At 37.8% G+C, this 13,408-nt stretch overlaps 1 protein-coding gene across 1 annotated transcript; it reads right to left on the bottom strand.

Annotated features, from left to right (window-relative positions):
• Positions 1-8,735: 8,735 nt before the first annotated feature.
• On the bottom strand, positions 8,736-13,247 carry LOC113290135 (probable disease resistance protein At4g27220). Its single transcript, XM_026539670.1, has 3 exons — positions 9,710-13,247; positions 9,425-9,505; positions 8,736-9,196 (listed from the first exon to the last, which is right to left on the bottom strand). The coding sequence occupies exons 1-2, from the start codon at positions 13,040-13,042 to the stop codon at positions 9,476-9,478; spliced, it is 3,363 nt and encodes a 1,120-aa protein (XP_026395455.1). The 5' UTR covers positions 13,043-13,247; the 3' UTR covers positions 8,736-9,196; positions 9,425-9,475.
• Positions 13,248-13,408: the final 161 nt, after the last annotated feature.

Below are 13,408 nucleotides of genomic sequence, written 5' to 3'. Positions count from 1 at the left end.
AGACGGTTTTCCCAATCATATCTTTAAACATTAAGTCTACAAGGCGTTGATAGGTCACCCATGTGTTTTTTAATCCGAAAGGCATGATGACGTAACAATATATCCTTTTGTCTGTCATAAAAGTTGTATGTTCCTGATAATCTTTGTATAACGGTATTTGATTGTAACCAGAGAATCCGTCCCTGAATGACAATCTACCATATCCCTGGGTGGCATCCACCAAATCGACAGTTCTGGGCATTAGATAAGAATCACTTGGGCATGCCTTGTTCAAGTTTGTAAAATCAATACATACCCTGATTTTCCCATTTTTCTTCGGAACTACTACAATATTTGCTAACCACTTTGGATATCTAACAATGTATGATGTTCCTGGCCTCTAGCATTCTTTCAATCTCTTCTGCTACCTTTGCCTTCCGTTATGAAGCCATCTTTCGCAGCTTCTGCCTTACTGGCGTATATCCCTCATTGATATTCAATCGATGGCACGCGATGGCAGGATCAATACCCGGCATATCTCTGAGGTTCCAAGCGAACAAATCTCTACTATCCTTCAATAGGGTAATCAAGCTCTCACTTTCTCCTAAAGGTAGCGTTTGCACCGTGTATAAAATACATGGAAGGCCCATCATCAAGCCCGCTAATCAAGCCCATAAAGAAGATTCCAGAAGTTTCCAGAATTCTTGTTTCCCAAGTTGCTTGCATATCAAGTATGCACCAGAATTAGTGTTATATAACCCTATAAATACATGCATCCTAAACCCTAAAAGAGATGGAATTTTAGGTTAGCTAACCCGTGGAAAATTATTGTATCCTATAATCAATAAAATATTTCTCTGTTCCTCCGTGGATGTAGGCATCACCCACCGAACCACGTTAAATTCATGTCTCTTTATCCATCTTTAATTTATGTTTTTAACCCTAATTTCACATCATCAAAATTAAATCATCGTGTTTAGTGCCTAAAAATAATTTCGGGTACAAACATTGGCAACTGGGAAACATGCTTTGTTTCAAAGCTATCAACATTAAATCATCTTTGAAAGCATTCCAAGTTGCTAAATCATCTTTGAAACATGCTTTGTTTCAAAGCTATCAACATTAAATCATCTTTGAAAGCATGCTTTGTTTCAAAGCTATCAAACCCTGATTTAAAGACTATATAAGGGAGAACTTTAACAACTTGGAAACCTAATCCCCACACCTCCTTTGTGATACTAGTTACGACTAGAGTAGATTCTCCTTTAACCTAGGTTTTTCTAAAACCATTATAGGTTAACGACTTAAAGACTTCATTGGGATTCTGAAGCCACATCCAACTATTTTCTTTGTAGTTACGTATTCTGATCTTACTTGTTCTATCATATTTGAGTATTATCTTCTCTAAGATGTTCTCAAGATTTATCTCCGATAGGTAAGATATAAAAAGTAATCACAAAGATCTTCGTCTCATTCTTTGTGATTCTACAATAACTTCTTCTACTACCATATAGTTAAGTTATTGTGAGGTGATTGATATTACTTGGCTGTTCTTCAGGAATATAAGTTCGGTGTATCAATTGGTTCCTTTTCACCTTGATTTATCATAAGACGGAACAAAAACATCATAGGTACTTCTGTAGGAAACAAATTTATCTATCATAATAGGCTTTTCTGTGTGAGGCAGATTTGTCTATAAGTCTTCGACTTCTGGTCGTAGAAACTCTTAGTTGTGGGTAAGATCATCTAAGGGAATCAAGTGCGCATAATCTGGCATGGTTCTGGAAGCGTAAGGAATGCGACTGTACCTTAATCAGTGTGAGATTGGTTAGGACTGAACTACATTCATGTCCGAAGTTAACTTGTAGTAGGCTAGGGTCTGTAGCGGCTTAATACAATTTAGTGTCCAAAGCTGGACTAGGTCCCGGGATTTTTCTGCATTTGCGGTTTCGTCGTTAACAAAATCTCTGGTGTCTGTGTTATTTCTTTTCCGCATTATACTCTTTATATAATTGAAATATCACAAGTTATGTGTAGTTCAATCAATTAGTTAATCCAACCTTTGGTTGTTGATTGAAATTGATTGACACTTGGATAATGGTCTTTGGTACCATCCAAGTTGTTTCTCATAATAATCAGGCTCACTGATTCATATCTGTTTGATTTGTTGATTACATTGAGAAACAAAGATATAACTGTTTGATACTATTCTTGATTGAGCTCGCTTTATAAGTCGGTGGTCTCGGAATTGTATTAGAGTTAGTCCATACAAATTTCCGAACAAAATATTGGGTGTGTTTGTTGTACCCCCGCTTTTTCAATGGATGTTAAACTCCAACAAGATCTACGTCCGAAAAAGATATCTCGGTCTTCCCTTCTTCTAGAGTTTCAGTACCAATTAGATTGGCGTAATCAACTTTGTTCAATATTCGCCAGTTATGGATGTGACGCAACTTCAAAAGGGTTGCATTTTCATGTGACTTCTTCACGTATTACTGCAGCTTCCCATCTTCAATCAGTTTTTGGACTTCAGCCGCAAGCGTACGACAAGAGTCCGTGTTGTTTCCATGATCTTAATGATGAGCACAATACTTATTCTTGTCTCTCTTATCTTTTGTTTCTACCGAAAATGGCTTCGGAACTGGAAGCGAGTCTTTAATCTTCTTGAAAATTTCTCCGAGTCCGATGTTTAGACTGGAAAACTTCACATTTTCTCTTCCTTGACTCCTTCGAGATCCTCTCCATTTCCAGATTTAATCCTAGATTCATCTTGATTTTTCTTTTCATAGTCACCCTCGAATTGTTGCTTTGGTTTGACATGTCCTTCGACTATAGACCCTTTCGATGTTCGTCCATATCTGTCCGCCGTGTCGTACAACTCCTTGAGGGTTCCGACTGGTTTGACAGTTAAGGAATTGTATATCCCAAATTCGTCATAAGGTAAAGCATTCTTGTAAGCTTCAATTACGAGACTGGCATCAACTTTTCCAACTTCACTAACCTCTTAGCGAAACCTTCGTGTGAAATCTAAAATACTTTCATTTATATCTTGTTGCAAGAGAAACAAGTGTCTACTCCCCTTTTTGTTCCCGAGATTAATTTTATATTGTTCGAAAAATGCATCCGACAACATTCCAAAGTTTGCATTCGAAAACCAGGTTAAAGATTTACCAATTAAGGTTATCGGGAAGGTCTCGCAGAGTAGTTCATCACTATATCCCCACAAACTCGTTGAAGCTTGGAAATGTTGGACAAGTTCAACTGGATCGCCATTCTTTCCATCAAAAATCTCCTTGAACTAAGGTTGGATGAAGTTTAAAGGCAGGCGGAAACATTTTATCTTGTCAACAAATGATGTATCCATTGACTTTTTCATCGTCAATATATGTTGTCTCTCGTCTTTGGATTGCTACTGAGCTAACACTTCTTCAATCATTTCATTAAGTTTCTTTCTGCTAAGCTCCTCGTCTCGTGTCGAGTCTCCCTCAGTTTCTCTACGGATCCGTTCATTCATGTGCAGCTCTGTCCTTTTTTATGGACGATCTCTCTCGCGCATTGATCTATTTGAATGATCCATGGTGACGTGATCGTCTCTATGCCTGCGCCTTTTGGATCGTCTATGGCTCGTCCCAGATCGTCTATCTTTCTCAATCGTGTGATAATGTCCATCATCAGGTACGTAACGATCATAGTAATCATTGTTATGAGGGTTACGACTGTGTTGACAATCACTTCTGCTATTTTCTACTCTTCTTCCATCGTTTCGGATGGTCCGTCGTCCCTCAAGAACTTTAATCCTTTAGCGTGCGGTGTCATATTCTTGGCGTGTACGATGGTTTGTCATGTTGCTCTCGGAACGTGAGGCATCTACTTCTTCTAGCTCTTTCCTTTTCTCCAATGCGACCTTGAGCCGCTTGTTTTCCCTTTCTAACTCCTGGTAACGCTCACGTAGAGCCAAAATCTATGGGCGTCACATGCGGATTGTTAACTTGCTCGGTACGTGGGGATGACGTACACCTTTATTACCAATTGTCTCAAGATGAATACCCTGAGTGCTTGGATGCAGGTTACGAACTTCTCCATGACGATTAAGGTTCTCGCTATTAGTCTGAGGAAGTGGTCTACATACCCAAACATTGTTTCCTCTGAAACTCGGGTAAGTTCTTACAGAATGAGCACCCGATGTTGTTGACGAAATTGAAGTTTCCCTTCCATCTTGGAAAGCTTGGACGACGACACTCCATAGTGTTCGATTGACGACGGGTTGAGTATGAGGATTTTCGGTAGGCGCATCTCTGTTCCCTCCATGCTGATTTTCTCGTGAAGACTCCATGTAACTTCTTTTGTTTTGCTCCCTTTCGTAACACTGACTTTGTAACAGAAAATTGATTTTGTTTCAATATTCTCTGCAACGTTAGTTATCTATTGCTGTTTCTGGACATATCTGAAACACTGGATCACCTGTTGATGTTTCTGGACAGATATGTAACACTGGATCAATTATTGATGTTTTGCACAGATCTGTAACACTTCGACAACTGTTGTTGGGACTTTTCTGCAACGCTCTTCTAAAAAAGCTTGGAAAAACAACTTCTTTCGCAAGGGGAGAACGGTCAAGGGTTCATGTCCCCTTAGTCGGCGCCAAAAGATGTTGGTGCAAAAATATTCATCGCAACACTCTTCGAGATGTGTGTAGATGGATTAAATCTTCGTCGTCGATTTGATTCCACCAAAGAAGCTGAAGAAATTGTGATTGATGTTGATTGATTGATCTTCAACTACTGATTCAACTCCACAAGAAATCGCTGATATGATTGATGTTGAATGGTGGGGGGTACCTGCAAATGCTAACGTCAGAGAGAGTTTCTCAGCATGTATTTTGTGTGGAAAAGGATTAAAAAATCAGTACCTTTTGAGTTTGGATTTAGCCTCTATTTATAGGCAAAGAGTAGGTTTATGATAAACCAAGAAAACATCCAGATTCATGATAAAAGTTGTTATTTATCATAATTCTTATTTATCTTAACTATTATCTTGAATAATAATTATCCTCTCTTTTAGGAATTATAATTATCTTAAATAATTATAAAATCTAAATTAATTATTTCCTCTTTCTGCTAAGGTTTTGCCTTTATCTTAAATAATAATTAAAATTAAAGATAATTATCCTCTTTTCTTAGGATTTCTACAATTATCTTAGAGCGACCACAGTGGACGATAAAACCATAAATCTGGTCCAGAAAACAGACACAGTGGGACGGAGTAAAGATTAAAACCTAGAGTATAACCAAATATCATACTATATTTGGTCTGAAACCCGGACCAAAACTATATTTGGTCGAGCGGAGACTAAAAGTTCATCTGGAGTGGGGCGTTGATATAATAACCGTTTGGAGTGGGACGGGAATTAAATGTGCGTGCGATGGTTGAGCGAACATATAAAGTCCGCCTATTTAATATAACCCAATATATTAAACCACTCACACTTGGGCGGACATATAATCTACGCTTGACCAAATTTTGGTCATTTCCCATTATTCTCCACCACGGACTAAACCCAAAATGTTTAGTTTTTTATGGTTTTTGGTCTTTAATTTTGGTCGCACCATTGCAGTTGCTCTTAGATATTAACTATAATTGTGCAAGATAATTATCCCATGATAATATTATCCTCTTAATATTGGGATTTAATATAACCATAATTATCATCTTAGATAATTCCGAAGCCAATATTCAATTTTAAATATCCTTATTCAAATTAAAACCCTTTTCCTAGAGAAAAGATAATTTGGGTTGGTAGTTTTAATAATAAACCAAATGGGCTTCAAAAATAAGCCAACCGGGCTTCCCAAATAAGCCAGTTGTGTTTCCATAATAGGACGAAATGGGCTTCAATAATCCAAATAAGCCAGTTATGTTTCCATAAGTGAAAACTACAGGGAGACCCATTCTCCCAGAATTTTCTACTATGAAACCCACGCTCAGAAAAACACAGGCGCGCACCCATTTTCTGGAAGAAAATTATTCTCAAACCCACAATTTCAAAAATTATGTTTTCGTCTGTTTTAATGGTCGAATTACACTTCTTCTTCAGTTCTTTTTCCTGTTCCTCCAACTGTGAAGTAATCGTTAAAATCTCTGGTGCAGGTTCGATCAAATTACCAGCAGATTATACAGCCGGGGTTGTCGTTGCCTTCGATGAAGAAATCAAGTTAGAACTGGAAGATGGTGATGCTGTTAATGTTTGTGATTAATCTCTTGTTTGTTGCTGCATCTAGGGTTTGAAATTGATGCTGCTACAAATCGAGAAAAAGAGAAGAGTTGCTCAGAAATTGAAGCTCGGATTCTGAATCTGCTTCTGAGATTTAGATGGAAATGGTGGTGAATTTTAGTTCAAAGCGGCTATTTGAGAAACAGATGATTAATAGAAAAATGGTGGTTCAGATGAATTTCAAGGGTTAGAAGATAATCTGTTGCTGTTGTGAATTGGGGGTTTTAAGTGAAGAAATATGAAACTGGGTTTTGTGTTTGATCAATTGAGGAAGAGAATAAACTGAGATGTATTGGTTTTGTTGATGTATTGGTGTTGTTGTGTGAAGATTGGGTCTGTGATAGACTTGCAGGTGGTGTGACTGAGATGAAGTATGAGAAGCAGTTGCAGTGAAGTAGATGTATGTTTAGGTTGCAGTTGCAGGTGAGACAGCTGATAAGTATTCTTGAATGGTTCCCTTGATGTTATAAAGAGCAGTGAAATTGGTAACATATGTTGGTGATAATCTAAATGTGCCGAGAACTGAAATAAGCTAATGTGGTTTACTGCGCTGCAATTGAGGAGGTTGTGTGCTTGCGAATGGATTGGCTTTGTGCTGAGATTGTAAACTGAAGAATCTGGTGATTTGGATTACAGGGAACTGTAGGTGTTATGGTTGTGCTGATGCTATAGAGAACAACACAGAAAGAAAGTAGATGTTGTTCATGGTATTGAGATTGAGTTGTAGTTCAAGTTGTTGCAGTTGGCAATGGATGTGACTGCTACAGTCATGAAGATAAGAGAAGAAGAAGGTGCTTCTGCGAAGAACGGCTTAAGGAAATGGAGTTGTAGCTTTGTTTGAGTTGCAGGTGATGTTGTAAGTAGTATGTGAACTGAGATGCAGGTGCCGCTGTTGCGTTCGTGTATGAATGCAGTGGTAGTTGACATGATTCTGCAATGAAGCTGACATGGAACTGGTGATTGTGCTGAAGGGTAGTTCTGAGATAAGGCTTGAATAAGATTGAGATGGAATCAGAGAGGTTGCAGAGATGGGTTTTAATTGATTTAGATGATGGTTGTTATGTACTGGTCTGGTGGTGGAATTGTAGTTGAAATTGTGATTAAATGGGAATGATACTAGTGGAGTGTGGAACTGGAGACGCAGATGCCAAGAATGAGATGATGTTGAGCTGACATTGCAGCTATTTAATGAATATGATGGCAAGAGATACCACTGAACTGATCTGGTGAATGAATATGTCATTCAGTCGAGAAACTGTCTGCATAACATGTTATGCATTCGTGAAAATGGATGCATAACCTGTTATGCATCTACAAAATTTGTTGCATAACTTGTTATGCAGTCCAGAAAACCTGCATAACATGTTATGCAGGTTTAATTGCAGATGATGGTGTAAATACATGAAAGAAGATGATGGTGTAAATACATGATTTTGACCAAGAGTCCAGAAAACCTGCATAACATGTCAAGATCAGATTTGGTTTTTAGTCTGTTGGGTGTTGTTTTAAGTTGTTATGCAGCTACGAAAATGGATGCATAACCTGTTATGCATCTACAAAATTTGTTGCATAACTTGTTATGCAGTCCAGAAAACGGTTACATAACACGTTATGCATCAACTTTTTCGTCACTATTGAAACCAACAAAAACAAAGACTGCACAACTTTTCATGCACCTACAATAATATCTGCATAACATGTTATGCAGTCGTGAAAATTGATGCATAACCTGTTATGCATCCGAAAATATGGCTGCATAATGCATTATGCATCGAGAAATTTGTTGCACAATCTTTTATGCATCGAGAAAATAGATGCATAACCTGTTATGCATCCGAAAATATGTTTGCATAATGCATTATGCATCAATTTTTTTATGTACGCACTAAAATCAACCAAAACAATGGATACATAACTTGTTATAGATGCATAACTTTGTTATGCAGTCGAGAAAATGGTTGCATAATTCGTTATGCGTCTGCAGAATGTGTTACGCATCTTTTTTGGTGGCTGCATAAGGGTTATGTAGTCAGTTTTCGAAATTTTGCCTAAAATGATGATCACCTCCGATTTTTTCGTGAAAAAAAAATATTCAATATTGTTGTTTGTACTCGTTGCGTAGCTCTCTTAAAAAGGTTTCCAACGATATAAAATTTGTAAAATTTCAAGGCGCGGATTTTTAGATATGTTATATCCAAGTTGTGTTGCCAATTATACCCTTAAAAATTAGGCTGCATAATGAGTTATGTCTAAAAAAATAGTATGCATAACGAGTTATGTATTAATTCTTAATAATTTTGGATAATTTTGGGTGTCAGAGAAATAATTATGGGTGTCACGGTATACAAAATTAATTGTGGGCCTGAGAATGAGAATATTTTTTTTTTGGGTCTCCTCCTAATTTCCCCTTTCCATAATAAATGAAATGGGCTTCAATAATAAGTCAAATGGGATTCCCAAATTAGCCAGTTATGTTTGAGTTTCCATAATAAACAAAATGGGCTTCAATAATAAGCCATTATCCATGTACCGTTTTAATATGGTACAAACAATCTGTACCAATAAGCATCCAATTGCCACCCTTATACACAAGTGTATCACTATACTGGAACAACAACTGCAAGAAAAACAAAAAAAAAACTATAACAAGCAACTTATTCAGGAATATTAACAGCATTTATCTGGTACTTCGGAAAGAAAAAAGAGATCTGGCATAGGGAACACTTTTCTTTTGTCACTCTGTGCCATTGGACAGGCCCTGCTCAGGGTGGTGGCTGTAGTAGTATGCACCCATCAGTGAAGTATTCAATGGCGAATGAGAAAGGCAAAGGAGATGACGTCTTTGCTCCAACCTAGAATTCATGAAAAACGCTTGATGGAATCATCACTTAAGAGTCCGTCTGCAGTTGCTCAAACTGGCAAAGATTGAAAATGCCATTTTTGTTCCTGCACCGGACAACCCAACCAAGCAATTTGAATGTAAATCCCAACTGTTAAATTTGTGTTCCAGAATTAGCGATTAATTATAAACATGCATTCTGTTGTACCGCCATGGTGAATCGTCTACTGTGCTACATTATCTAGAATGACACAAATTTCACTCATATGAGACCAAGGCATTCAATCAGCAGTCGAAACTAGAAAACAATTATGATGTAGAATGAGCATACACACCTTTAATACGTGGCAGTTCTTCTTCCTGCAGTTGTTCTCCTTAAGTTTTTTTTATTCATCATCATCACATTGATAATCCGCCTAATACAAAAGATAAAATGGGGATGTCAGGAACCAATGTAGTATTTTCTTGCCTACCAGAGAGGTCTTTTACTGATAAAAGAAATAAAAACAGAAAATGAGGGGGCCAGAACCTGACCTGCAGAAAGAAAAAGGAAAGAAAAAGCTACTAACCAAAATAAGCAAACAATTTATTTCATTTCCACATTAAACACAAATATATACCTGAAATAAGTGACGCATAGCTAAACTATCACCTGGTTTCTCCCATTCAAAACTTTGAAACCAATCCTCACTATACCCAACAATCTTCTCCAATTTTGGTGTTCTTTGGTGAGACAAAGAGATCCCCTTCAAATTATCACACCCAACCACTTGCAAGTGTTGTAAAGAAGGACAATCAAAATATGATGACCCTTGATTCAAACAAGAAAGTGCTGGCAAGTTACTTAGTTCAAGCTTCAATAATTTAGGAAGCAGAACCGGTTTCTTATCCGACATTGTAACATTTTTGGAACCCCTTCCATCCCACAATTGCTCAAGATTCTGACAGTGTGAGACAATGAGCGTTTCAAGATTTGGAAAAACTATTTCAGTAGATGCTAATGAGTCTTCAAACATTTCTTCGTCTGCCTCGATTAGTTTCTCCATATCCAAACAAAAAAGAACGGTAAGCTCCTGTAATTGTTTAAGACTACACGAAATGGCCGTAGAAAAGAGATATTTCAACTTCTCACAACTGTAAAGATCGAGTATTTGAAGGTTTCCCAGGCATCCATGTGGAATGACTCCTTTCCATATGGTTTCTAGAGATGGCAAATCCTGCAGATATATCTTTCTTAGTTTTGAGAATGTAACAACTACCTCTTCTTGGCTGATGGGTTCTGTTTCTAAGTTAAATATATCCTTCAATATGGCGCAACCTTCTAGTCTAAGCTCATCCAAATTGGGTACCCTGTTCGCCAAAGTGGAAGCGAAAACACTGGTCAGTTTTTCGCAGTTATTTATGATTACTCGTTTCAGTTTGTCCATCAACCCTGCAGGTATTGGTCCATGAATAATCTCTTTCAAATTCTGCATTGAACAGATAATTAGTTCCTCTAAAACAATGAATGCATTTGGTGGAATCTCAGCATCTTCTTCTCCTTCTTTTGCACTCATTAGATATTCCATCTCGTCGCATTGCTGCAAATGCAGAGAATTCATTTTCTTGAATCCAACATTACTCGGAACAAGTTCCGCCACAGTTTTGAGTCCCTTACTGTTTCTGACACTTAACTTTTCGACTCTTTCCATCAGCACCTTAATCAAATCACAAAGCGGAGGAGGTGACACCATAAGCTCGCAGAAATTGTGACAGAACCTATAATCTGAGCCTGTTCTTTGACCAAAAGTTACGTCAAGACGTAATCTCCGTCTATCCCCAAGAGGATCATCCTTGAGTAAACTAAAGTGTAGAGTAGTTAAGGTATGTATAGATGTTAGCTCGGCTAAACTAGCTTTATTTTTGTTCTCCCACCCATCGACTTCCCACGCAGTGAAGCTTTTTATCATGTATAGCTCTTCCAATTGAGACAACCTCGAAATAACATTTGGTGGGACTTCAAGAGACTCATTGAATGACAGATTCAATAGCTTCAAGTTTGTTAACTCTCCTATGTCTTCTGGCAACCGTCTTAATTTACACCCTTGCAGACTAAGTATCACGAGTTCCTTCAACTTGCCAACAAGAGATATATCCGTGCAGTGATCAAAATTACAAAAGTCTAGAAAGAGAGTCCGGAGGTTTACAAGGAGTGGAAGTGATGAAGGTAATGAAGATATGCCAGTCGAGCGCACATCAAGAATTTCAACTGATCTCATATTCACAAAGGCACTATCTGGGATCTTTTTCAAGGGCTCATTCCCTTCCAAAGACAAGCTCAAGAGCCGAGGGAGTTCAGGTTGCTCTGGAAGTGCACTGATTTGATTTCGCATTAGTGATAGTCGTAAGCGCTTAACGTTACTACTCCTCCTCGACTGTAAAACTTTTGGCCAAACTTTTAATCTCATGCCTGCTTTTACGAAGAACCCGTTGTTATCTCCGCATGCAATTGATATTGCTACATCTCGAACAATGTCATGCATCCATACAAGAGATACATTTTTCTCATTGCGAGATAACAAACACGAACCTACAAGTTTATCCAGTATTGTGTGTAATCTACCTCTTGCCTGCTTTAGATTATCTACTTCAAGCAACTCATCATCACAAATGACATACATCATCAATTCATGATCCACATTAATTCGATAATCTTCAGGAAATAAGCAACAAAGCAGGAAATACTTTTTGAATATATCATTCCCCAAGTAATCATAACTCAATTTTATTGAAGAGAAGACTTGAGAATCCATACCTTCAATGTAACTAAAGGTGGCATTTTTCAGTTGAAGAGCAGTATCCTCCCACAACAAGTTGTCTTTGTTTCTCAGTGCCCTGCCAAGTGTAACAAGTGCTATCGGCAAACCTTTGCACTCATTTGCAATGTGCCTTGCCAGTTCTAATTGCGTATCCGGAGAATCACCTACATTTTTCTTGAATAAATCCCACGATTCTTCTTCTGTCAAGACTCCAACTTCGATATTCTTGTCAACGATCCACGAATTACACACTTGTATTCGCATTCTTGTAGTGATGGCAACTTTGCACCCTTTATGTCCGCGGGGAATACCCACATCAGATAAATTAAGATTTTGTGTCCATACATCATCCAAGATAACCAGCACACTTTTTTCATCCATCAATCGGGCTGATAACATTGCTGCTCGTGCTCTTGTATCTTCCATTTTTTTAATCCTTTCCAAGCCTAAGACCTCTGCAATCGTAGCTTGTATCTTTTTCAGGTCCACATTTTGAGACACATTTGCCATAACAACCACATCAAAAAGCTTCTCTTCTTGCACCCGTTTGCTCACTTCAGTCATTAGCATAGTCTTTCCTACTCCACCCATTCCATACACACCGATTAAACTAGTTCCTTGGTCTTTTAATGCGTCCATTACCGCATCTATAGCAATTTTTCTTGATGCAAATGACTCAAAATCTGGATTTGCAGGAAGAAAATCTATACCATCAAAATTTGGATCAGAAATATCGCGAAAACTCTTACCTTCTTCAAGAAGCTCTTCGATTATGATAGTCTTCCTTTCAATTTTGCATCCAAGAGTATAGCGACTGCTCCCGCAAGAAGTTGTGGCGCTGAAACAAGACTGAGAATTAAGAGCTTCAAGAGCCTGGCCACTCATTAGTCTCTCCATTGTTTCATCTTTACTAATTTCCTTATCTACCCGTTCAAGCCACACTTGTACAACTCTGCGAATCGATTCAAGATTCCTCCTGGCTGCATCAACTCTAACCTGCAAATCAATTCTTAAATTCTTCAAATTGTCTACTTTTTTCCCAAGTTTTTCGATCTTTCTCCGATGCCGAACTAAGTATCCAATTTGAAGAAGAATTGGAGGCAGTAGACACTTGAAAATTTCAGTAACCGGTGAAACCAAATCGAGCACCGGCATTTTTAATGTTCGCTTAGAGATCCGTAACAAAAATGGAACTGACTAGTTCATTAACTTAGCTCTTGATACATGAAATGCAAACTAGAAACTTTTATCCAAAGAATGTACAGTTTGGAAACAGTGGTAGTTGAAGACAAAGACTCATTATTGACTCGTCATTGGATTGAGAAGAAAAGGTTTTAACTTATTCTCTTTAAATTATCATGTATAATTTGTTTTTTTCTGAAAGACTAGATGTAAACAAGTCATTACAAACAGTAAGAATAATTGCTTTTTTTGGCAAGACAAATTTATATGGTCTGGCAGAATCTGATTGACTAGCTGGCTTACTAGTATTTTATCACTTTGGCACTTTTTAGTTTGGGA

The sequence above is a fragment of the Papaver somniferum genome, chromosome 6 (genome assembly GCF_003573695.1).
Source record: "Papaver somniferum cultivar HN1 chromosome 6, ASM357369v1, whole genome shotgun sequence".
In the NCBI taxonomy this organism is placed as follows: Eukaryota; Viridiplantae; Streptophyta; class Magnoliopsida; order Ranunculales; family Papaveraceae; genus Papaver; species Papaver somniferum.
Note: the sequence above shows the minus strand (reverse complement) of the source record. Positions and strands in the feature narration are given on the sequence as shown.